Source organism: Narcine bancroftii, chromosome 12 (assembly GCF_036971445.1).
Source record: "Narcine bancroftii isolate sNarBan1 chromosome 12, sNarBan1.hap1, whole genome shotgun sequence".
Lineage (NCBI taxonomy): Eukaryota > Metazoa > Chordata > Chondrichthyes > Torpediniformes > Narcinidae > Narcine > Narcine bancroftii.
Genome location: NC_091480.1, coordinates 8,994,595 through 9,018,845, shown reverse-complemented (window position 1 = coordinate 9,018,845; position 24,251 = coordinate 8,994,595). Strand labels below are relative to the sequence as shown.

Sequence of the window (24,251 nt, the reverse complement as noted above, 5' to 3'; positions counted from 1 at the left end):
GAACAGGGTGTCACCGTTATCATAGCGGTTAGCGCAATGCCGTTACAACACCAGCAATCAGGACCAGGGTTCGAGTCCTGCGCTGTTGATAAGGAGTTTGTACATTCTTCCCTTGTCTGCATGGGTTTCCTCTGGGTGATCCAGTTTCCTCCCACCCTTCAAAACGTACTGGGGATTGTAGGTCAATCGGGTGTAATTGTGTGGCACAGGTCCGCAGACTTGTCAGTCCAAATTGAAAGCATGCAGACACACGACCAGACCTGACACACACAGACATACAATACCTATGCACCATTAGTATTCACACATACATACAAACAAATAAATAAATAAGCATTGTTTTGTGAAGAGGAGATGGATAGTGTGAGCAGATCCTTTGGTCATTCTTGGGAAGTTGGCTCTGATACTCCCCCGACCAGACTAGGGAACCCGGTTTTCAACTGGCACTGTCAGGATGGGCTGAATGGTCTCCTTCTGTCTTCCCAATGATTCTCTGTCCCACTTTCTATCTACCTCTCTTTGACCTTGTTTTGGCCGCCCTTGCATTTTAAGGCCACAGCCATTCTCCGCAAAGATAAATGGTCCCCGCGGACTCCTCTCCGCCTCCTCGTCGTGGCTGGTCCCCGCGGACTCCTCGTCGTGGCTGGTCCCCGACGGCGGAAGAAGCCTTTGAGCCTGGTGTTGCAACGTGCTCGTCCCCATGGCAACGCTGGTGCGTACCCTAGCAACGGGCACAACAAACCCCATGGAAGCAAAGTTGGGAGAGAAGCGGCGCGACTCGCAAGACTGAGGGCTCCTGGAGGCGCGGGTTCGAACCCCGCTCGGGGCACGTCAATATATTGATGCGTTGATAACATTTCAGAGGGGGGAAAGGCTCGGAGACCATGTCTGCCGCTGAGGTTTTGGTGAGCCACCCTCAGGTCGCCCGGTGCCTCCCCGAGGAGGAGCAGCAGCCCTGCAAACCCTACTGCGTGGTCAAGAACACAGGACTGCACTCCTCCTCAGGTCTGGCCACGGCTGGATTCCGCACGGCCAAATACATCCCCGAGGAATGGATGCAGAACAATGTCTCCAAGCTCTGCCGCTCGCTCGCCGACCGAGACAGCGCGGGAAACACGCGCCACGAGTCCTCGGCTCTGATGGTGGAGCGGGCAAAGTTGACACTCGGGACCCAGGCCAACTCCACCAAGAAGCTGGGCGAGAGGCTGCAAGACATCTTCTTCTGGAAGTCGGAGCTCCAGAGGGAAATTGAGGACCTCCTGGCCGAGACCGAGTTGCTCCTGGAGCGACAGAGGCGCCTGGAGGTGGCCCTGGACGCCAACGAGACTGCCATCTTCATCTCCACCGACAACCTGCAGAACCGGGACAGGAGGCAAGGACCTGACCTGGTCCTGGATGCCGTGGAAGGCGAGCTACTCAAGGTGGGGGGCGGCTGGGGAGAGGAGAGGGGGCGGCTGGGGAGAGGAGAGGGGGCGGCTGGGGAGAGGAGAGGGGGCGGCTGGGGAGAGGAGAGGGGGCGGCTGGGGAGAGGAGAGGGGGCGGCTGGGGAGAGGAGAGGGGGCGGCTGGGGAGAGGAGAGGGGGCGGCTGGGGAGAGGAGAGGGGGCGGCTGGGGAGAGGAGAGGGGGCGGCTGGGGAGAGGAGAGGGGGCGGCTGGGGAGAGGAGAGGGGGCGGCTGGGGAGAGGAGAGGGGGCGGCTGGGGAGAGGAGAGGGGGCGGGTAGGTGGGTGGGTCAGGCTCTCTCTCCCATATTTGCCTTCATCGGTCAGGGCGACGAGCCCAAAAGTCTTGATCCAGTTGCAGAATGGGTTCCCACTGGGGGGGGGGGGGGGGGCGACTCTGGTTTCCTCCCACCGTTCAAAGCGCACTGGTTAAGGGGGTGTAAATTGGGCGGCACGGGCTTGGGGGGTCGAAATGGCCCGTTCCCCTACTGGGGGTCCACATTTAAATGACCCACTGTGTGGCTGCGTTGCAGGGAGGACGAGGAGGCTTTGGAGAGGGTGCAGAAGAGGTTCAGAATCAGAATTTATTGTCACGAACACGTATCACAAAATGAGTTATTCTGTATGACATATGCAAAAATAGCTACAAATTACATTTCCTTAAATGCATTATTTTAAAGAAATAATAAAGAGGAAGAGAATCGTGTGAGGTAGTGTCTTTGCTTCATTGTCCATTGCGAAATCTGATGGCTGAGGGGAAGAAGGTGTTTATGTACCGCTGGGGTTTCGACTTCTGCTCTTCCTTCCTGATGACAGCAGAGAGAAGAAGGGGGTGGGGGTCTCTGGGGATAGAGTCTGCTTACTCTTTTAAAAAAAAGATTTATCACTTGTATCAAGACAAACAAAAAGAAAAATCAAGCTTAGTGATACAAAAAAAAGAACTTTTAAATGTTCTCCCCAACCCCCCCCCCCCCCCAGTAAGAAAAAAGAACACCTAATACTACATATACAATAATGTTCATTGGTTATTATTATTAATTTCTAATTGAGAGGGGTGGAAGAGGTGGATGGTAACCTATTCATAAAATCCAGCTATGGTTTTGCAATGCTATAAAAATTTTCAACTCGATTTCTTAAACTATATATAATTTTTTCTAAAGGTATACAATTTTACATTTCACGGTGTCTTCTACTTAATTACCAACTTTCCATGTAATCGCAATAACATTTCTTTTCAGCCACTATTGTTATATTTAGAGTTTGCTTATAAATGGAATACTCTGAATCACATTACTGAAGTCGTTTACACATTAATGCTGGAGAAACTCAGCAGGTCACACAGTTTTTGTTAGGATGCAAAGATTTTTAAAAAATACATAACCATTCTTTCAGGCCTGAGCCCTTTATCAAGTATGAGCCAAAAAATGGTGGGGAAAGGGGAAGAGGCCCACAGGTTATGAGTGGGAGGACATGAGAAATAAGGTTGGTAAGTGATAGGGGAGGGGATAGCCCTGAATGGAGAGGTAAGGGGTGGAGATCTGGAGGAAAGGAGACGGAGGGATAGGGGAAGAACGGGAAGTGGTCTAGCAAAGACTGGAGAAATGGATATTAATGCCATCTGGATGGTGAGCACCCAGACAGAATATTGGGCGTTGCTCCTCCAGTTGGCCTCGGGTTTGGCAGTGCACAAGGCCATGGACAGACATGACGGCGTGGGATTGAAATGATTGGCCACTGGGAGGTCCCTGCCAGAGTGGAATTGAAATCGTTGGCCAGCTCCAATCACCGTGTCTACAGATGCTCTTGTCTCACCGCATTACTGAAGTAATCTGATTTGTGTTCTTCATTCTAGGAGGTTGATCTGATTCAGAATGTACAAGGTGTTCTGAAGAGAACCTTGGATCAGGTCGTAACTCAGTTAAGGTAAGCAAATTGGTGTTCCAGATGAGATGTCATAAATATATTTGTCGTTCACTGTTCTCAAATGACAACTTCAATTTCAAATTATTTACATTTACAGCCAAACTCTGATTGCTTGAGACTTTGGTCATAAATGTTTTCATTATTGGATTAATACCCTAACACATTTTAGATCACTTTTTTAGATGATATGCAAGAGAACATGAGGACAAGACATTTGGCCCATCGAACCTGCTCTACCATTCAATAATATCATGGTTGATGTGGCTGTGGACTCAGCTCCATTTAGTCATCAAAAAACTATTAATTCACTTAATATTCAAAAATCTATCGATCTGTGCGTAAATACATTGAATGATGTAACCATGAAGAAGGCTCACTTTGTGAGGATCTTGAGGAGATTTGTATATGTCACCTAAGACCTGCACAGGTTTCCTGTGGAGACCATTCTGTCTGGCTGCATCCCTGTCTGATATAGAAGTGCCAATGCACAGGACAGGAAAAGAAAACACCAGTGGTTCTCAACCTTTTTCTTTCCACTCACATCCACTTTAAGTAATCCCTCTGCCATCGGTGCTCTGTGATTAGTAAGGGATTGCTTAAGGTGGGATGTGGGTGGGAAGGTAAGGTTGAGAATCACTGCTCTAGACCCAATTGTTACTGAAATATTTGGCTTGAGAAAAATTGTCATTGGTCCATTTCCTTTGGAGTTCTGAAATCGTGCACATAACGAGTCAATGAGGTACGATTAAAACAAGAGTTTTCAAACTTTTTCTTTCCACTCATATACCACCTTAAGCAATCTCTGCTTAGTAAGAGTCACCCTGGTCAGAGGCTTTATCTGTAAACTGGGGGTGGGGTGAGGTTTAATTATCTATTATGTTATTGGTTTATCAGGCGGCTCCATGGAGGGGCAGGAATCTGCAGATACAGCAATGGTTAAATGTTTGATTCAAAGGATTTTACTGAAAATAAAGTAAAATGTTTTAAGGTTTATATATTCATGCAAGTGAATTCACTGCCAGATTCAAGGGTAGCTTAATTCCCGCCATTGTCAGACTCCTGAATGGACCTTGGACTGTAAAATAGAACCTTTTTGCTCTTCTAACTGAACTCTATACTGTGTTGTTATTGCTGTACTTGCTGGACCACTCGCAAATGAAATTTAGTTGAATATGGAACATTCTGTGGTACTTCACTGTCCTTTATCACGAGCTCACCCCAAGCCTAACTTAGTGACAAAGTTGCAAAAAGACACTGTGGCTTGAAGTAAAATTTTCATTTCTTTCTGAGATTTTTCATCATGATGGTTTCTGCCAACTTTTTCTTACGACCTTTATTTGTCGAACGTAACCTTTCATCTAAATATTGGTGTCTTTTAGGAAGAACAGAGATGCAAAAGAACTCTTGGAGATGGACTGGTCTGACAAATACGAAGCCTACAAAATTGATGTCAAGGCTGGTGGTCTTAATAACCAGAGCACCAACATTCAATTCCATCCAAACTCTTCCAAGTTCGAGGACAAGTAAGGCAAATTTTAGAAGTAAAGGGATCTTCAAATGTCCAATAAAGTTTAATCCGAATGGAACACTTCAAATAATAGGCTGATGCTGGAATTAGAGCAAAAAAAAAACGAACCTCCGGAGGATCTCAGAAGGCCAGGCAGCAGTCTTTCAAGACAAGACCCTGCTTCAGGTCTGAGAGGGGAGGGAAGATGAGCAATGTTTAGGAGGAGGGATCAACAGTTAGACCAAGGAAGGGTGAAGGGTGACCTTCGACCCTCCTCAATCCACCTATCACCTATTGGCCCCTCCTTCTCCCCTCTCCCCCCCCCCCCCAACTGCTTAATTGTGAAAGAGGGTTTCCACCTAAATTCTCCTTCCCTGGATACTCTTTGTCCCATTGAGTTCCTCTGGCTTCATTCTCACTTAAAACTAATTCCTTTCCTTGTCTTGACAGCATTCTGGGCTGAACAAGATACAATTAACTTGGCCTCTTACCACTGTAGACCTTTCATCACGGCACCACTTCCCACATGAACCCCATTCGTTTTGTTTCAATTGAAGTCCTAACATCTAGCAATATCATGTCTTACTCATCATTCTGGGTTCCTTCCTCTTCCCCCTCCCCCCAACTTTTTAAATTCAGACATCTGCCTGTTTTTCAGCACGGAGGGCCCAGGCCTGAAACGTCTTTTACAGTCTAGGGGCGTTGAGTGACCTACTGACTTTCTCCAGTATGTTTGTGTTCTACATCTAACAATTCCAGTCTTGAATAGACTCCGTGATCGAGCCACCACATTGCTCTCAGGTAGAGGATTTAAAAAAACCCACCATCCTCTGGATTAAAACATTTCTCCTTATCTCCGTCCTGAACAGCTAAACTCATTTTGAGACTGTGACACTTGGTCTTAAACACCTCAGTCTGGGAAAGCATCATCCCTACATACTTTACTGAACTTTTTCCCTGTGATTGTAATTTCTGGATACACATAAATAAAGATGCTTAATCCCTCCTGAATGTAATCAAGTGATTCTAATCAACCCCTAAGTCATGGACAAGCCATGTTGGCTGATATCAGAACCTATAACATCTCAATTCTTTCAGGAAAGCAATATGTTCAAAATTCAAGATCATTTATTGTCATGTGATAGTACAAAACATGTAATATTGCACAAGATTCTCTTCTGCCGAGCATAATCCAGATGGAGAATCTGTGTTGGGCTAGGGACTTAGATATTGGGCGGATGAGGCGAGGACAAGTGGCGCCCAGGGCATGTTGTGCTCTAGCTGGCATACCCTCGATACGTCAATGGAGACATATCCACCATCTGGTGTCTCAAATATGAGTGTTGTTATATTCGCCACCGGATGGTGCTGTTACACAACTTGTCACTTTGACTTGACCAGCTATGGCTGCCCTCCAGGAATGTTCAAAGTTTATAGGCCCCCTTCACTGTGAAGCAGCCAGGTTTGGGGTTTTTCTATCCTGATCCCCGACAGACTACATAAAAAAACATTAAAATTTTTATTGTAATACATCAGGTTTGTACTTAGATGTGCTGTTTCCCCCCAGGTGAACAGTAGTGCCCCCATTGAGAATGGCTGATCTCAACCACCAGAGGTAATACCAATGCATTTCTTGATAAAAGCAAGGCATCTCATCAGAAAGGGGACAACTTCTCCACTCCCCCCACAGCAGGGTTTCTTTTTTTCCTCACTGAATCTCACTGGTAAAATAACACTCTTTACTTGATTCTGAAACCCTGCACTCTATGCTGTAATCTTACTGCCACACTATGCATGGGTTGACGAGCTGGATTGCTCGCAATACAAACTCTCTCACTCAGCACACGTGATGATGGAAGTTGAACTTGAATTTGACATTCAAGTGAAAGGGCTCTTGTCTGCCCCCACTTTAGGGTTCAAATGTGTGCAGCTTGGAAAAAGGAATAGTAGCCGCGCGCAGTCCTTCCCACCGAATTTTGATGCCACTATTTCTTTTTACTCACTCAGTTCTTCCACTCCTGAGTCTTGGGCCCAGGCAACCCACTGTAACATCTATAAAGCTGAACAGGAGCGCATGAATTCCATCAACCTTCGTTCTCTGGCTGACAACGTACTGCAGGAGACTTCTGAAGATCTGCGCGAGCAGTATGACAGGGTTAACGCTGCCTTTAGCAAGCGCCTAGAAGAGTTCTTTGATGCAAAGGCCAAGTTGGACCATCATCTGAGAAAGGTCAAGTCGCTGATCAATCATTTTTCTTGAATCCTGCTAAATATGGAACTAAATGAATAGAACCCAATTGTCATGTCTACCAATAGACAAAAGCTTTTTGTTTTGCACCTTGTTCTTAAGTACATGGGCATCACGGTTAACATAGCAGTTTACCCAATGATGTTACTGCGCCAGAGACCCAGGTTCAAATCTGACGCTGTCTGTAAGAAGTTTGCTCGCTCACCCCATATCTTGTGGTCCAAAGGGATGCTAATTGGAAAATTAGTGGAGTATCCTCTCCCCCAAAGATTTAGGGAGACTACAGTCAGATAAACAAGTGAGTGATTACCATTCATGAACTCCATCTACACTTCCCGTTGTCTGCCTTCCTGAGACAACATACTGAAGTACTCATTACACCCCAAACACATTTTCTTCTCCCTCTTGTCATTGGAGAGAAGACTCAAGAGTGTGGACCAACAGGCTTAAAGACAGTCTCTTCCCCACAGCCATCAGGCTCCTGAATGAACCCCACAACTGTGCTCTTGCACTGCCCTTGCTTAGTAACAATCGACCTCTCTTTTCATTGTAACTCTTTAATTGTTATACTTTGTAGCACTGTATGATTATTATGGCATAGGTCAACCAAACATCATGGGCTGAAGGGCCTGTGCCGTGCCTTAATATTCTATGTTCTCTGAGTGTTAGATCTAACCTGCTAGACTGCTTGCAAAAGAACCCTTATTACTGAATGAGTTATAATGTGACAGATTTACTTAAACTTTGTAAAGGCTATTCATTAATGTTCTCTATCTTATATTGGCCTTGAGCAGATACTGGAACAAATTTCAGCTCAGGAGAGAAACATCACCAATCTAAAAAAGGCCATAAAGGACAAGGAAGCTCCTCTCAAAGTGGCTCAAACTAGACTGTATGAACGGACCTACAGGCCGAATGTGGAGCTAACCAGAGACCCTGCTCAGATGAAGTAAGTACCCCACCTGTTTGAACGTTTTGGGAAGTGGTGATCAGTGAGGTGGCCCTTTTTATGTCATTCAAGTCAAGTCAAGTTTATGGCCATCTGATTTTACAGGGACAACCTGACCAAACAGCATTCTCCGGTTCTCGGTGGAAAACATGCAGACACACAACCAGACATAACACACATACAGACAAATAATACATATGCAGGACAAGTATTTCATCTATACAAATAAATAAATAAATTTATTTAGAGTGAGGAGTTCCTTTGGTTGTTCAGCATTTCATTGTCTGTAGGAAGAAGTTGTTCCTCAGCCTGGTGATGCCGACTTTGATACTTCTGTATCTCTTCCAACGGGAGCAGCTGAATTATGCTGTGTGCAGGGTGGAAGGAGTCTTCAACTATTTTGCATGCCCTCTTCAGACAGCGATCCCAGTAGATTACATCGATGGGAGTTGGGGGAGAGAGAGATTCCAGTAATCCTCTGGTCACTCTTATGATCCTGTGGATTGTCCATTGCTCTGCAGCAACTGTACCAGACGGTACAGGACGTTCTTGAGAGAGCTCCTATAGAAGATTGCCATGATGGTGGCCGGTAGCCTTGCCCCCTTCAGTCTTCTCAGGAAGTGCTGTTGCACCTTTCTGATGAGTGAGGAGATGTTGAGTGTCTACGATAAGTCACTAGTTAAGAGGATGCCAAGGAACTTGGTTCTCTCCATTCTTTCTACTACAGAGTTGTTGATGTGTAGTGAAGGGTGGTCATTCCTGGCCCTCCTGAAGTCCACGATTATATCTCCTTCATCTTGTCCACATGGAGACTCAGGTTGTTCCTCTCACTCCATTTTACGAGATTTTTGTTAACCTCTTTGATGTGTGGCTCATCGTTGTTGCAGACACTACTGTTGTGTCAACCTCCAACTTGATGTCACGAAGATTTTAGAATATAATAAAAATATGTTTAAAGTGGTAAAAAGTTTAAAAATGGTGACTGGAAGGAGAAAGAGGGGCTACATTTTTGGGCTGCATCCCTCTCTTGTTATCAGCCTGGGAGCTGATAGGAAGCACCTTATTTAGTAGAGTGGTGTGAGACTAACTGACGAATCCCGAGAGAATTGTAAGGAATATGTACTTGTATGGAGCAATCTATTCGAATGCTCCAGAAACTAGAGATTAGAATCTATAAATTAAGTGACATTGTAAGCCATGAGTTAGTCTCCTTTGTAGTAAGTTAGCAGCTCGTGTCTCTGCTTCTTGCTGCAACGGAGTTCCCATGCTTCGCAAAATGATTGAGAGTTTGTTTTTGTAGCTGTATTCGTGCTTGCTTTGGAGCAACCTCAGGTCCACTTTAACACTGCTACTTCTCTTCCAGCAAGTGATGCCACTCAATTTCTTACAGTCCGCTCCCTTTCTTTCCTGATTTCTATAGCTTGGTATGTGAGGTGGGAGAAATCACAGAGTCCATTGCCCTCCTGCAGGAGAAGCTCAAGGAAGCCCAGCTTTCACTCCAGAACATGGAGATCACACGGATGACTCTCGAGCAGGAAATTGCAATAAAGGCAAACAGTATATTTATTGACAGTGAAAAATGTCTGAAGCACCGTGAACGATACCCCACTGTTGTCAGATTAGCTGGGTATCAATGAGCAAAAGAAAAGTGAACCCTTGTTGTTAGTTATAATGGATCATATTCAGATATTCCATGGATGCAGAAACTGGTCAGTACACTGGTGATTTAATACATATTGGGCATTTACAAATGTGTTCCTTTAGCTTGTGAACTAAAATTACTTACTCCTAGTAACAATATGTAAAACAGAATGCGATTTCTACATAATCTCAGTAAAATTTTCCAGAATTGTGACTCAATAAACAGGAAAGATTTAATCTAATATTTACTGTCAGTGTTTTACACTTGGCATCACTTCATATTTAGCATTACTGATCGAATAAGTAGGAAAACACCAGAGTCTGCAGATGCTGTGATTGTAGTAAAAACACAGAAATGCTGGAGGAACCTGGCCGGACTCGCAGCGTCCACGGGAGGTAAAGGTGTATAACTAACGTTTCAGGTCTGAGCCCTTCTTCAAGGTGTGAGTAAAACGGAGGCAGGCACTTGAATTAAAAGGCGGGGAGAAGGAGGAAGGGGAGAAGTACAGAGCAACAGACGAAAGATGTTAATTGGACGTGGATAGGACAGGAGAGAGGAGGTCAGAAGTGATGGAGGGGGGGTTGTTTTTGGCTCAGTGAAAGGAGATAGAGGGAAAAGGGAAGTGAGAGAGAGAGAGAGGGACATAGGGAAAGATGGGGGATGGGCCAATGAGTACCGGCAAAGTCACTGTTAATGCCATTCGACAGGAGGGTCCCCAGATGGAATAGGAGGTGTTGTTTCTCCAATTTTCCGGTGGTCTCATTCTGGTAGTACATGAAATCATGGACAATGGAATGGGATGGGGAATTGAAATGATTGGCCGCCCATTACTGTACTTCTTCCCCTCCCCTCCCCTTCTTCCCTTCTCTCTGCCAGACCTGCTCAGCATTTGCCTTTAGATGAAGTCATCTTGTTATCCCCCCACCCCCCCATGTCTTTGGGATGTGAAAGGAAGCCAGAGCAACCGGGGGAAACCCACGCGGTAATGGAGAGCCTGAAAACTCCACATAGATAGCACCTGAGGTCACATCTGATCCAGGATCATTTTCACGATGAGGCACCGCTGTGCTGCACAAAGGATGTGTTGATTCTCTTCCCAAAATGAACCTATCACAGCAAGTGAGTTATATACAAACCCAATAAATGTGCATTAAATGTAACATAGACTAACAAATGGAAACAATTTATCAATAGACAAATGAACAATCAATATCTTCTAATAAACGTAGACATGATGTAGCTTTGCCCATGAGGCGGCCATGGACAATGACAATGGTTTGGTGAAGTGGATTTGACCCACGCAAGAGTTAAACAAAATACAGATCAAATTTTAAAAAGCATACATTCTGCCCTCTTGTACGGTCTCTTGTGTCAAGTTCTGGTTTAAATATAAATTTAGACACACAGCAGGGTTACAGGCCCTTCTGCCCAAATAACCCGTTCTGAAGGTTGGGAAGGAAACGGAGTGCTTGGAGGAAGCCCCCGGAGACACGGGGGAGAGCGTACAAACTCCTTACAGACAGTGGCAGATTTGAATCCAGGTTGCTGCGCTGCAATAGTGTGGCACTAGCCACCATGCTAACTGCTGCCCAATTATAGGAAGGATGTCATGAAGATATTAAAGGGTGCAGAAAAGATCCACAATGATGTCACCAGGATTTGAGTTATATGGAGATTCAGACTAGATTGGGATTGGTTTTCCCTGGACACTGAGTGGGCAATGACCTTCCAAAATCATGAAGGCCAGTGATAAAGTGAATGGTCACAGTCTTTTTCCCAGGATAGGTGAGTCTAAACCAAGAGGCCATGGATTTAATGTGAAAGATTTAGAAGGGATCTGAGGGGCATGCATTTCACAAAGTGTCTGGCTGCAGGAAATTTTAAGACAGGTACATGGATATGAAATGTTTAGAGCAGTGTTCTCAACCCTTTTTTTCACTCATATACCACCTTAAGTAATCCCTTGGCAGAGGATGCTCTCGGTACTCTGTGGTTAGTAAGAGATTACTTAAGGTGCTATATGAGGGGGAAAGAAAAAGTTTGAGAACCCGTGGTTTAGAAGGATGTGCCTCAAATGCGGGGCAACGGGGCTTGCTTGGTCAGCAGAGACAAGCTGGGTGGAAGTCAAGAGCTTGCTTTCCTGCTGCAAGGACAACATGGTTTTAAAGAGAGTGACCAGCTGCAAAACTCGGCTTCAGGTTGAGAGGCTGTGAGTAGGTAAGAACTTTGTGAAGTTTTTACATCAGAAATGGCAAACAGAGGCACTGTGGGCCTGTGCTCCTCCCCCCACCATTTTATCCCTTGACCAAGGGCTTGGGCCCGAAATGTTGCTTATGTACTCTTGTCATAAAGAACACTGCATGACTGTTCCTCCAGCGCCTTTGATTGTTAAAGTACAATCACAGCTTCTGCAGACTTTCTCGTTCAACACTGCAGTGCCTCAGCAGGTTGGAGGACTTCATGACATCAACACCCAGAGGAGGCCATTGACCCATCGAGTCTCCATCCACTCTGAATTCTCCCAAGATTCTCATCACTACCATTGCTAAAACAAGGACCCAGGGAACATACCTGAGAATTTAATAACACCATCCTCCATCTCTGAAGTTTGGTCAATTTCATTAATCACACTTTTATCATTAATAAGTCAAAGGGTTCATAGAAAGTTTAAAGCTGAATGCTTCAAGGGTTTCTTCCCGTGACTTCAGGAGGTTCATCTCCAGTTCCTGCCACCCGTCTGCCCTTCTCCCCACGGAGTGCAGCACACACTGAGTGTGGCTTTGGGCACAAGGTAAGGCCGACAGAAGGCGTGAGATCCAGGAAAGTTTCTGGCAGAGCGTGAAAGGAAAATCTCTGCATCAAAATTGTAAAAAAGAGAAACAGCTCCATCTTGGCTAAGCTTTCCCCGATGCACACCCGCCGACCTTTAAAATACAGAAGAAAATAAATTCACACAGAGTTACCAATACACTGAACTCCAGATAAATTAATTGTGCAAACTTTGCTCTGTAAAGTAAAAATGATCATATAGATTTAAAAATTTTGAGTCAGTGATAAATTTAGTTGAGGGGAGAAAGTTTCTGACATGGGTAAACTACAGTACGAACACTAGTATGAACCAGTTGGTGACTGGGTATAAAACCAGTCCTGGAAAATGGTGACACAGAGTGTATGTGCTTGTTGGTAGTCCCTGAAAATCGGGACACAGAGTCCAAAGGGTTAAAGGAAATGTGTGGGGAAAGTTTGCTACACAGAGAGTGCCTGGAGTGGGTTACCAGGAGTATTAATGGAAGCCAGGACTATTGTAGCATTTAAGGGGCTTCTAGATATACACAGAAAAATCCAGGGAATCGAGGGATTGGGATCTTGTGCAAAAAGAAGAGATTGAATTTGACATGCGCATCATGTTCAGTGCAGACATGTTGGCCAAAAAGCCTGTGGTCCAGTCCTATGTTCTATTTTCTCTATTGATTCTGGAAGTACAAGAAGAAAATTCATTATACTGATGTTGAGGGGCTATTTTGGAGATCAAGGCAAAGATGCAAAGGAGAGTCTCCTCCTGATGGTTCTCAACCTTTCTCTTCCCACTTTAAGTAATCCCGCTGCCAGCGGTGCTCTGTGATTAGTAAGGGATTGCTTACAGAGGGATGTGGGTGGAAAGAGAAAGTTTGAAAACCACCGTTTTAATTGTCCCTAATAGACTCGTTGTGTGCACGGTTTCAGAACTCCAAAGGACATGGGCCAGTGACAATTTTTCTCAAGCCAAATATTTCAGAAACAATTGGGTCCAGATCAGTGATTTTCATCACAGAGCATCGATGGCAGAGGGATTACTTAAAGGGGGATGTGAGTGGGAAAGAAAAAGGTTGAGAACCGCTGTCCCAGAGGGTTCCAAGATCTTTAATTCTCTGCCCCAGCCACAGATAATACGTAAAAAAGCTGAAAATTACAGTAAAACCCCCAGTATTCGGCACCTATGGGGAATAGCAGATGCCGGTTAAGTGAATTTGCCGGTTCCTTGACCTTGCGTGTTGCATGATTGGCAATCTAACCGCTAGGGGTTGCCGATTTAAAACTTTGCCATTTTTCCCTAATTATTTTCCGTGTCTTTTTGCTGGTTGCTTGAGAGGATTTTTACTTTGACCTGCACTCTAGGTAGTGTTTCTGTGAAACACTCTAACGTTCTGCGGCAAGGGCATTTCAAAATCATTTAGAGACATTAAAAAACATGTAAAGGGATGAGAAAAAACATTAAACCAACTTGATTAAAAAAATACTTTTTCCCTATGCAACCACCTGACTGGCCCTGTGATGTTTAACCCAACACAAGCTGTTCAGGAAGATGGATGGGTGACTGCAGCTTGTTGAATTTTGGCGTTGCTGTTGGTTACCCAGGTGGTTTCATGGAGAAATGATAATGTTTTTTAAATTAATTTAGAGATACAGGACGGTAATAGCGGGTGCCGGCACTCTCCAAAAACGATGACAAGGAGGTGTCAGAGCGTCCCTCAGAGGTGCCCAATGTGGGTCTCCGGTGAGGTCCAGCATCACTGCACCCCTGGGTAATAGGCCCTTCCAGCCGATGAGCCCACGCTGTCCACATACCCCCAAGTGACCAATTAACCTGCTAATCCCGCATGCCTTTGGAATGTGGGAGGAAACCGTAGAACCCAGAGGAAATCCAATCAGACATGGGGAGAATGTACAAACTCCTTACAGACAGCACTGGATTCGAGCCTGGGTCATCGGCGCTGTAATAGCGTTGCCAACTATTATTGTCATGCTCTTAAAATTCTTATTGCTGCAGCTGAACAGGGACTTCATGAAAAAAACATTAAATTAAAAAGAGATAATAAATGCACAAATGCAGTCCACAAAAGTGGTGGAGAAACTCAGCAGGTCACACAGGAGGTAGAAGGCTGTTGACATTAGGGGCCTGAGCCCTTCTGAATGCTGAATGTTTAATATCGGGTGTCTTCCTGATTTTTGGCACTCCTGAAGACAGGCACAGGCTCTTAACAGCGACTGCCTTCTACTCCCTGCGGATGCTGTGTGACCTGCTGAGTTCCTCCAGCACATTCATCTCGGGCCCAGGTTCCGGGGATTCTCTTGTTGTCCTTCACAAATTCGAAACAACCACCGGCAAGACTTAGCAAAGTTTGGCCCAATGCATTTTGAGAAATGACAGCATTACAAAAGGTGGGCTGATTAAATTATTCCAATTGAGTTGATATACCTGCAGAGAAAGGCATGAAGGCACCTCTCTTCACAAACCTCCCCTCAGCATCCAGGAAGTGGGAGGGGTTGAAGTCATTTGGTGTTTCCCATTGAGATTTATCTTGGAGAACAGAAGATAGCAGGGGAATCACCTGCATTCCCTTCAAAACAAAAACAAAAGGAAACACCGCAGTCAAGTAGTTTGTAAGCGTCTTCCTGGAGGATGAAGAAACATTATTGCATTACATTTGGAGAAGCACTGCATTATTAATTTTAATTTTTCTTTAATTTAGAGATATAGCATGTTAATTGGCCCTTGCGACCCATGAGGTCAATTACAACCACATGACCAATCATTTTACTGTCCCTGAACATCATTGGAACGTGGGAGAAAACTGGAGCACCTGACATTAAAACCCTGCATTGGGACTGAGTAGAGAGGGAGGGTGGCCAGTACTTCAAAGGCGGGAGTGAGACAGAGGGTGGTAGGTGCAAGTGGGACAAGATGACGGGTGAAGAATGCTGTCAAGGCAGTGGCTGGTGGGTGATGGGTGGAACCAACCAGATGATGGGGAGGGAAGGGGGAGTGTCGAGGCAGAGGGTGGTGGGTGATATATGGAACCAGACGATGGGGAGAGAGAGAGAGAGAGTGTCGAGAAAGAGGGTGGTAGGTGTGTGGAATTAGATCAGTGGTTCTCAACCTTTTTTCCATTCACATACCAACTTAAGTCACCACTTATTCATAAGATCCCATAGGTGATCTGAGGTTAGGAAGGATTACTTAAGGTGGTATGGGAGTGGAATAAAAAAGGTTGAGAACCACTGAAACAGACGATGGTGGTGGGGAGTGTCAAAGCAGAGGCTGGTAAATAATAGGTAGAACCAGATGATTGGCAAGATGGGAAGGGGGAGTGTCATGGCAGAAGGCGGTAGGTGGAACCAGATGATTGGCAGAGGAAGGGGGAGTTTCGTGGCAGAAGGTGGTAGGTGATAGGTGGAACCAGATGATTGGCAGAGGAAGGGGGAGTTTCGTGGCAGAAGGCGGTAGGTGATAGGTGAAACATTAATAAAGTCAGCAAAGCCTGGTGGGGGATGGTGGGGAGATTAGAGACGTGCTGGTGGAACCAGGTAAGGGAGCGATTTTGAACAGATGATATCAGGTGGGAAGGTGATGAATGTAGATAATGGCAGGGAAGGAGGGAGAGAAGAGGTGGTGAATACATTCAAAGTTCAATTAATTATGGATCTTCCACCTGAACTGTACTGGGAATGTTGCTCAACTAGGACTGATAGCAACACTACAAATCACACTTTGAAGCCATTACCTTTGGAATGAAAAATTCTCTGAAGTAAGTATCCTTGGTCGTTGCATGAGCAATATTCATCGGGATGATGTTCGCAAACCTCTGGACCTCATGCAACACTGCATCAGTATATGGCATTCTCTTTCGGTCTACCATTTGGGGTGCTCTCTCTGCTCCAATCACTCTATCAATTTCCCTCTGAACGTTTCCTGAAGAAAATAACACGTCATTTTTCTATTGCAAGGAAAAAAAAACCTGTAAATGTTGGAAATGGGAAATAAAAACAGGAATGGGTGGAGATACTCAGCAGGCTGGGCTGCGTCTGTGGGGAGAGAAATAGCTTTTCTGTCTCATCAAAATGAATTTATGTTGCAGAGGGTGGCATGGTTAGTGTAGTGGTCAGCACAGCGCCAGTGATCCGGGTTCACCGCCATCCGTAAGGTTTTACATTCTGCCCGTGACCGCATGGGCTTCCTCCAGGCGGCCCAGTGCTTTCCCACCCTCCGAAATCGGCGAGCATTTCGGTGCAGCACAGGCTCATGGGCCATAAAGGCCTTTACTGCGCTTTATCTTAGATTTACAAACTAAAAATTAAAGAAGGGTGAGTAATCGCGAGAACAAACGAGAAGTAAAACACGAAAGTCTGCAGACACCGTGGTTGAAGATAAAACAGTACACTGGAGAAACTCAGTAGGTCAAACAGTGTCCTTTATGTAACAAAGATAAAAGAACTAATGTTTCAGGCTCAATCCCTTCAACATACCCGTTACACTGTTTGACCAGCTGAGTTTTTAAGAACAAGCAAGAGGTCTGTGAAGAACACAAGGCATTGAATAACACAAGTGGTGGAAATGCATGCTGAGAGGGGGTAGAGAAAGAGGGAGTTAGGTGAAATAAACATCAGAGAAGCTTGACACTGCAGATGCAGGAAATCTGAAACAAAATAGGAAAATACTGGGGTGATGCACAAAAGTCTAGTAAATGCACAGAAATGCTGGAGGAACTCAGTAGGAGTCAATAGGAGGTAAAGATATAATACTGACATTTCAGGCCTGAACCCTTGAGCTGTAACAGCCTTGATTTACCACAGCATAAAACAAATAAAGAATACACTCACCTGTTTCTTTCAGCACAGCGTGAAGTTGACTTTCTTTATTTTGTTCACGAGACACAACTTGGCATTCTTCATCTCCCCAAACACTACCCAGCTAGACTCCCTCTGATTTTTTATTGTCTCACTGCCACACAGGTGAACCTGAACAGGAATGTATCTATGCAAAATAGCGCCTATGGCAGGGGTAGCCAATGCGTCAAAATAAACAGCGACAAGGAGGTCTTGCAAGGGTTGGCCTTGGTGCTGCCATGTTGTATTAGGTGACTGGAACATCACGCTACATAACAGTTCGGAGGGCTGTCAGTTCAGCCCGACCTCGTATGATAGTGTAAGACAAGCGATACACTGTCCGACTGGCAAGGGTGCGTCTGGACCTCGGACTCAGAATGTGGACCATCGACAATATGTCGACTTCAACCCGACGATGGAAACTGTCCCAGCTTTTCCATTCTTGTCGATCGCAAAAGTCTTCTGGGTGGCATCATAAAACCATCGTAAATGGGCTGAAGTGGTTTGCGAATAGCATCATGTTTTTTTAAAATAGTTTTTTTTTCCACACTGAATCATATCAACCAAAATATATACAAATGTTTCTCATTAAATATACATAGTGGCATTTTCTCCCTTTTTTTCCCCACCTACCCTCCCTCCCCCCTTCAAAACCAATAAATATTCCACATATACAATAAAACCATAAAACAATGTCTTCACACAATGAAAAATAAACAGGAAAAATGCGTCATCTGTTTTTAAACTGAAATAAGTCGTTTTGTCTTCTTATCATTTTGGGGGGTGGAGGTCTGAGGCAAGCTCTCTCTGTTGTGTTCCATGTATGGTTCCCAAATTTGTTCAAATAATGTGACTTTAATTTTTAAATTATATGTTATTTTTTCCAATGGAATACATTTATTCATTTCCATGTACCATTGCTGTATTCTCAGGCTCTCTTCGTTTTTCCAAGTTGACATTATACACTTTTTTGCTACTGCTAAGGCTATTATAATGAATCTTTTTTGCGCTTTATCCAATTTGAGGCCTAATTCATTACTTCTTATGTTACTTAAAAGAAAGATCTCTGGATTTTTTGCTATGTTGTTTTTTGTGATTTTTTAAAATATCTGATTGAGATCTTCCCAAAACTTATTCACTTTCTCACATGCCCAAACTGTATGTACTGTTGTTCCCGTTTCCTTCTTACAGCGAAAACATCTATCTGATAATGTTGGATCCCATTCTTTTAATTTTTGAGGAGCAATATATAACCTGTGTAACCAATTATACTGTATCATGCGTAACCTTGTGTTTATTGTTAACTAATATGGCTACACCTTTAGCTTTTGAATTATAGGATGCTGCCGCTACGTATCCTACCCAGTCTCTCTTTAATTTGTTATGTTCCACTTCAGTTAGATGCATTTCTTGCACAAATGCAATATCTATTTTTTCATTTCTCAGTAAATTTAATAGCCTCTTCTTTTTAATTTGGTTATGTATTCTATTAATGTTTATAGTCATCTTAAACCTCTTTTCCACTTCTTCACCATCTCCATCCCCCTTTTCCCATTTTCATCTCTCAGTTTTCCCTTTTTAAACTCAATGTATGACAACACATTTAAAACATTAAATACTCCAACAATTCCCACACCCAATATTACCTTAACCCCAAATGCCCCCCTCCCCTCTCTGAGTTGCCCCTTATCCCTTGCCAGGCAACCACAACTCCCCTTTCCATTTGGATTGCGAACCTGCTCGCAAGTGTCAACTGATATCGTAGTGACGGTTATTCTCTCCCCCCCCAAACCCCCCAGAAAACACTTTTATTTTTACACATATTAACAAAGCTCTCCTTCCCCCTCCTTACTTCCTTCCTTCCCCTCTCTTTTCCCTCTTTAGTTCTTTACATATACATTGTTTTACATCTTTATATACTTTATCACTGTTCTTCATTCTCATTACATCTCTTCATCTCTCCTTCTATCCTGCCAACACTCTGCGAATTCTTGTGCTTCCTCCAGATCCGAGAACAGTCTGTTGTGATCCCCGGGTATAAATATTTTAAGCACGGCTGGATGTCTTGACATGAATTTATAACCTTTTTTCCATAGAATCGATTTTGCTGTATTAAACTCTTTCCTCCTCTTTAAGAGTTCAAAACTTATGTCTGGGTAAAAAAATATTTTTGACCCTTGTATTCCAATGGTTTATTATCTTCTCTAACCTTATTCCTTGCCCGCTCCAGTATATTTTCTCTTGTCATATATCTCAAAAATTTTACTAAGATGGATCTTGGTTTTTGATGTGTCTGTGGTTTCGGAGCTAATGTTCTGTGTGCCCTTTCTATTTCCATTTCTTCCTGCATTTCTGTTGTTACCAGGACCTTCGGGATCCATCCTTTTATAAATTCCTTCATGTCTGTACCTTCTTCATCTTCCTTCAGGCCCTCTATTTTTATGTTGTTTCACCTACTATAATTTTCCAACATATCAATTTTCTGAGATAACAACTCTTGTGTCTCTTTAATTTTTTGTCACTTTCTTCCAATTTTCCTCTTAAGTCGTTTACTTCCATTTCTACAGCCATTTCCCGCTCTTCCACATTCTCTACTCTTTTCCCTATTTCTGTCATGACCTAAAATGCAAGTTCTAAACTTTGCATTTTATCTTCTATTCTTTTTATTTTCCTTTTAATTGCACTAAATTCTAATGATGACCATTCTTTTAGTGATCTCATTTGTTCTTCAAAAAAAACTTTATCTGTATTCTGTCCATCAATTTTACCTTTTATTTCTCTGTGAAGATCTTGTTCTTCTTCTTCCTCTTCTTCTGTGTCTGTACCTGTGTTTGTGTCTTCTTCTTCTCTTCTCTGAATCTGTGTCTCTTCTGATTCTCCTGATGAGTTGCTTGTATCACTTTGTTGGGCCTCTTCTTGCTGGGCCTCTTGTTGTTGATCCTCCCCTCCTGGGCTGCTCATCTGTCGGGCCTCCTGCTACTGCTCCTCTTGCCGTTCACCCCATCGACTTTCTTCCTTGCCTGGTTCCTCACTCCCTCTCCTGCCACCTTCCTCACCTTCCAGCTGGTGTCAGGCGTCCCTCAGCTGGTTGCGGCGTGTTTGCCCACTCCTCGGCCTGAGCCCCTCTCCCGTCAGTGTTTCTTTTTACCTTTGAATGCGCACTGAGCATGCATGACTCCTCACGCATGCGCAGTTGTGCACTTTTGTTTGGCTCAGAGAGCCATTTTTGCAGTACACTGGTCGGGGGTTCGTGACTGCGCGGGGCCGGCACCAACCTCGGAGATCGGGCGCTCTTCTCCACCACGGCTCCCTGTTCCTTTGTGCAGGTAAGGCCTTCTTTCTTTTCTGGTGATTTTTCTTCCTTTTTCCCCGTTGTTTTTACTTTTTCCTTCTTGGGTGCCATCTTCTTTCTCTTCTCTGCAACTTTATCTTCTATTTCTTATACTTTATATTTGTTAAGCTTTGTCTTTTCTTGACTTTTTTTTCTTTTTTCTGGAAAGGGCTGGTTTTACCCCACCGGCCACTACTCCATCTCGTGACTCCCTTCCGAACAGCATCATGTTGAAGGAATACATGAGTACAGCGTTGTAAATCATTCGGCACATACACTGCAGGTGACACCTACCGTGTAGGAGTAGGTTGGAGTAATCTCATGTTTTCCCTCAAGATGATCAACATAACTGAACGGATCTATGAGTGTTGTGCTTGGACTCGGATTCATAAACTCACTTGGCAAGGTTAACGTAGAGCCATATACGAGCTCTGTTGGTGAACATCCAAGATCTCCCTTAACAGCTGTACACACTCCAAGAGCCAGGGGCAAACATTCACTCCACATGGATGCATCACTAGCTGCTGTTAATGCTGCCTTCAGTTGTCGATGGAATTGCTCAACGAGGCTGAGGGCCTGCAGATGGTAAGCTGTAGTGTTGATACGGGTGATCATCCCAACGGTGGAGCAGGCGGATGAGGAGATATCTCCCAATAGCTGCAAAGGCAGATGAGGATGCCCAACAATGGGTGGGGAGGCTTGTGAGCCCACCGCAAAAACTGCCATTGACCCACATCACTCAGGGCTTGTCTACCTAGCATGAGAAGCCTGGATTCGGCGGACTGTGCAGAAGAAACCACTGGTTCAACGGGCAGAAAGGCGATTCTCAGCAATGCATCATGGAACGCTAAGAGGGCACAGTGAGACACACACAGAACACTGCAGGCCATCTACTGCATCCTGACCTTTCTCCAGTAGTCTCGAATATGTCTTGCCACTGCCTCCAGATAGACCGGGACAATAGTGGTTTCACCACAGGGAGGGAGGGATTGGCTCTGTAAATGCAGAGCTGGGGGAAAGGATTCAGAAGGTAAAAGAGAGAGAGAGAGAGCTGGAGGAAAGAAGATATAGGAAAAGATGGGGATGAGTTCTAATGGAAACAGAAGTTAATGCCATCTGGTTCAAGGGTACCCAGACAGAAAATGAGGTCAGGCAACATCTACAGAGATATAAATCATTACTGATTCCAATTGAAGTCCTTGAACAGGAGGTTAGTTCTGACACAAATTGTTCTTGGGAATCTGTAGAATTCACTGGGACATCCTGAAGCCTGTAATATGGCTAATGAGAAGCTGGAATACCTTAGGCTTCATTGGAACAGCGTTGGATCCCAGTCAGAGATCAGAGGAGGAATGAAAATGCCATCCAAATGCAGACTTTAATTTTGTTCTCCACTCAAACTCTTCCCTGCAACTTAAAAGTCCTTGATTTCTAATGTCACATGTCCAAGAACATCACATACAACCTTGAGATTCTTTTTCCTGTGGGCCAGGCAGAATTTCTACTTATTGATAGTGCAATACAAACTGCACTCAAGAACAGAAATAAATTCAAAAGAGAGAACTAGAACAAGAAAGAAATGCAAATAAACTGAAATCATAAATAAATATTCAATGATGAAGAATGTGCAAAGTACAAATCCTTAAATGAGTCCTTGATGGAGTTTGTTGTTGAGGAGTCTGATGAAGGAGGGGGAGGAGCTGTTCCTGAACAGGTGGGTGCGAGTCTTGTGGCACCGAGACTTCTTTCCTGATGGCAGCAGCGAGAACAGAGTGTGTGCTGGGTGGTGTGGATCCTTGATGAATGCTGCTGCTCTCCGATGTTCTCGATGGTGGGAAGGTTTTGCCTGTGATGTGCCGGACTCTGTCCTCGTTCTGATGAAGGGTCATCAAACAGAAAAGCTGATCGTGCTTCTCTTTCTACAGACACTGCCCAATCTGCTGAAAATTAATTTCAGGTTGCATGCAGTTTCCCCATCTTCAATTCATATGGTCACTTCAATGCACTTTTGTAAGGCACAGTCATACAGCACGGACACAGGCCTTTTGGCTCTCAGCAGCCAGTTACACATCAGTTGATTGATCAAACTGGAGAACTAAGATATTCTCTTTCCTCTGCATATTTTTACAACCACAATATTTACCTCAAAACACAGAATTGCTGGAGGAAGTCATCCTGTCTCGCAGCATCCATAGGATGTAAAGCTATATTATCAATGTTTTGGGCCTGAGCCCTTCTTCAAGATATAAATCAAAATCAGGTGGACATCTGAATTAAAAACCTGGGGAGGGAAGAATGGACAGGGGAGGAGTGCAGACTTTTTGCTCATACCTTGAAGAAGGGCTCAGGCTTGAAACGTCGGTTATCGATCTTTACCTCCTGTGCACGCTGCGAGACCTGCTGACTTCCTCCAGCATTTCCGTGTTTTTAACCACAATCACAGTGTCTGCAGACTTTTGTGTTTCATGCTATATTTACCTGCATACTCAGAGCAATTTACAGCAGATAATTACCAACCAACATGCACATCTTTGGCACATGGGAGAAAACCAAAGCATCTGAATAAAATGAATTACTAACTAACTTATTCAAACAGAGGGACCCAGACAAGAGCAAAGACTCCTCATTCAGTGGGAAATTTGAAAAGCTCACTGAGAATAGTTAAGTTTCAGCATTCTTTGTTGATGGGATATAGTTCCTTGTTGATATTAACATGGGCTTTGTTCAAAGCACAGTTATAAAATGGTGCGGCTTGAAGAGCAGTTAAACAAGTAAATCTGCAGATGCTAGGGTCCAATGCAATACACAACTTAGCAGGTCACTCTAGGTCTAAAGGGTAACGAACATTTTGGGCCTGAGCCTTTCGTCAGGTATAAGAAACAAAAAGCCGACACATCTGCCTTTTTCTTCTTATTCCTGACGAAGGACTCGTTGGTCGCCTGTTACTTCCTCTGGATGCTGTGTGACCTACTGAGTTTCTCCAGCACATTTGTGTATTTCTGCTTAAAGAGAATAGACTTGACTTGAAGAGCAAATGAGAACAAAGACGCTCAAAATAATGGACACTGTATAGTTATGCCTGATTCCGTGCCAAGAGTAAATTGGGGCCTTGGGATTCTAATTCGTTTCCTTATTCCTTCCTGGAATGAAAGCTCACACTAATCTTCAGGCTTGCATCTGATTGAAATATACAACGTCTGAAGCTGGAACTTAACTCACCAGGGACCAACTTTTGGAAGTGATTCCAAACATCTGAGCATAGGAAATAGTTAGAAAAGATAAGTTAGGGTAAATGAAATAAAAATTAAAATCAATCATAAAATGAAAGGTGAAAGAGGAACAGCAGAATAAAGGGAATGTTTGTCCAAATCATTCTCGATGAATTATTCTTAAATTTTAAATTTGGACATAAGCACAGTAACAGATTCTTTTGGCCCATGAGCCCATGCTGCCCCAATTACACCCAAATGACCTACAACCCCCGAACATTTTGAACAGTGGGAGTAAATTAAAGGAAACCTACACAGACAGGGGGGAATCATACAAACTCATTACAGACAGCAAAT

General features: G+C 44.1%; 2 protein-coding genes across 6 annotated transcripts in view; one reads left to right on the top strand and one right to left on the bottom strand.

Moving 5' to 3' along the window:
* The first annotated feature begins 727 nt into the window (after window positions 1-727).
* The window catches only part of tekt4 (tektin 4), a 30,427-nt gene continuing 6,903 nt past the window's right edge, over window positions 728-24,251 (top strand). Inside the window, exons 1-6 of one of the 3 annotated variants that reach the window (XM_069904592.1) lie at window positions 728-1,421; window positions 3,294-3,364; window positions 4,744-4,887; window positions 6,879-7,101; window positions 7,914-8,068; window positions 10,587-10,949. In XM_069904592.1, coding sequence (XP_069760693.1) covers window positions 885-1,421; window positions 3,294-3,364; window positions 4,744-4,887; window positions 6,879-7,101; window positions 7,914-8,068; window positions 10,587-10,725 — 1,269 coding nt within the window. In that variant the 5' untranslated portion in view covers window positions 728-884 and the 3' untranslated portion in view covers window positions 10,726-10,949. Of the gene's footprint in view, window positions 1,422-3,293; window positions 3,365-4,743; window positions 4,888-6,878; window positions 7,102-7,913; window positions 8,069-9,488; window positions 9,952-10,586; window positions 10,950-24,251 lie in introns of those variants that run through there. The other 2 variants (XM_069904591.1, XM_069904593.1) reach the window with 2 other exon arrangements.
* Window positions 9,687-24,251, bottom strand: part of LOC138746421 (cytochrome P450 2K1-like) — a 34,457-nt gene continuing 19,892 nt past the window's right edge. For all 3 annotated transcript variants that reach the window (XM_069904589.1, XM_069904588.1, XM_069904590.1), the window contains 3 exons: window positions 16,253-16,440; window positions 14,947-15,088; window positions 9,687-12,634 (listed from right to left, as the gene is read on the bottom strand). In XM_069904589.1, the coding sequence (XP_069760690.1) occupies window positions 12,393-12,634; window positions 14,947-15,088; window positions 16,253-16,440 (572 nt within the window). In that variant the 3' untranslated portion in view covers window positions 9,687-12,392. The remainder of the gene's footprint in view (window positions 12,635-14,946; window positions 15,089-16,252; window positions 16,441-24,251) is intronic.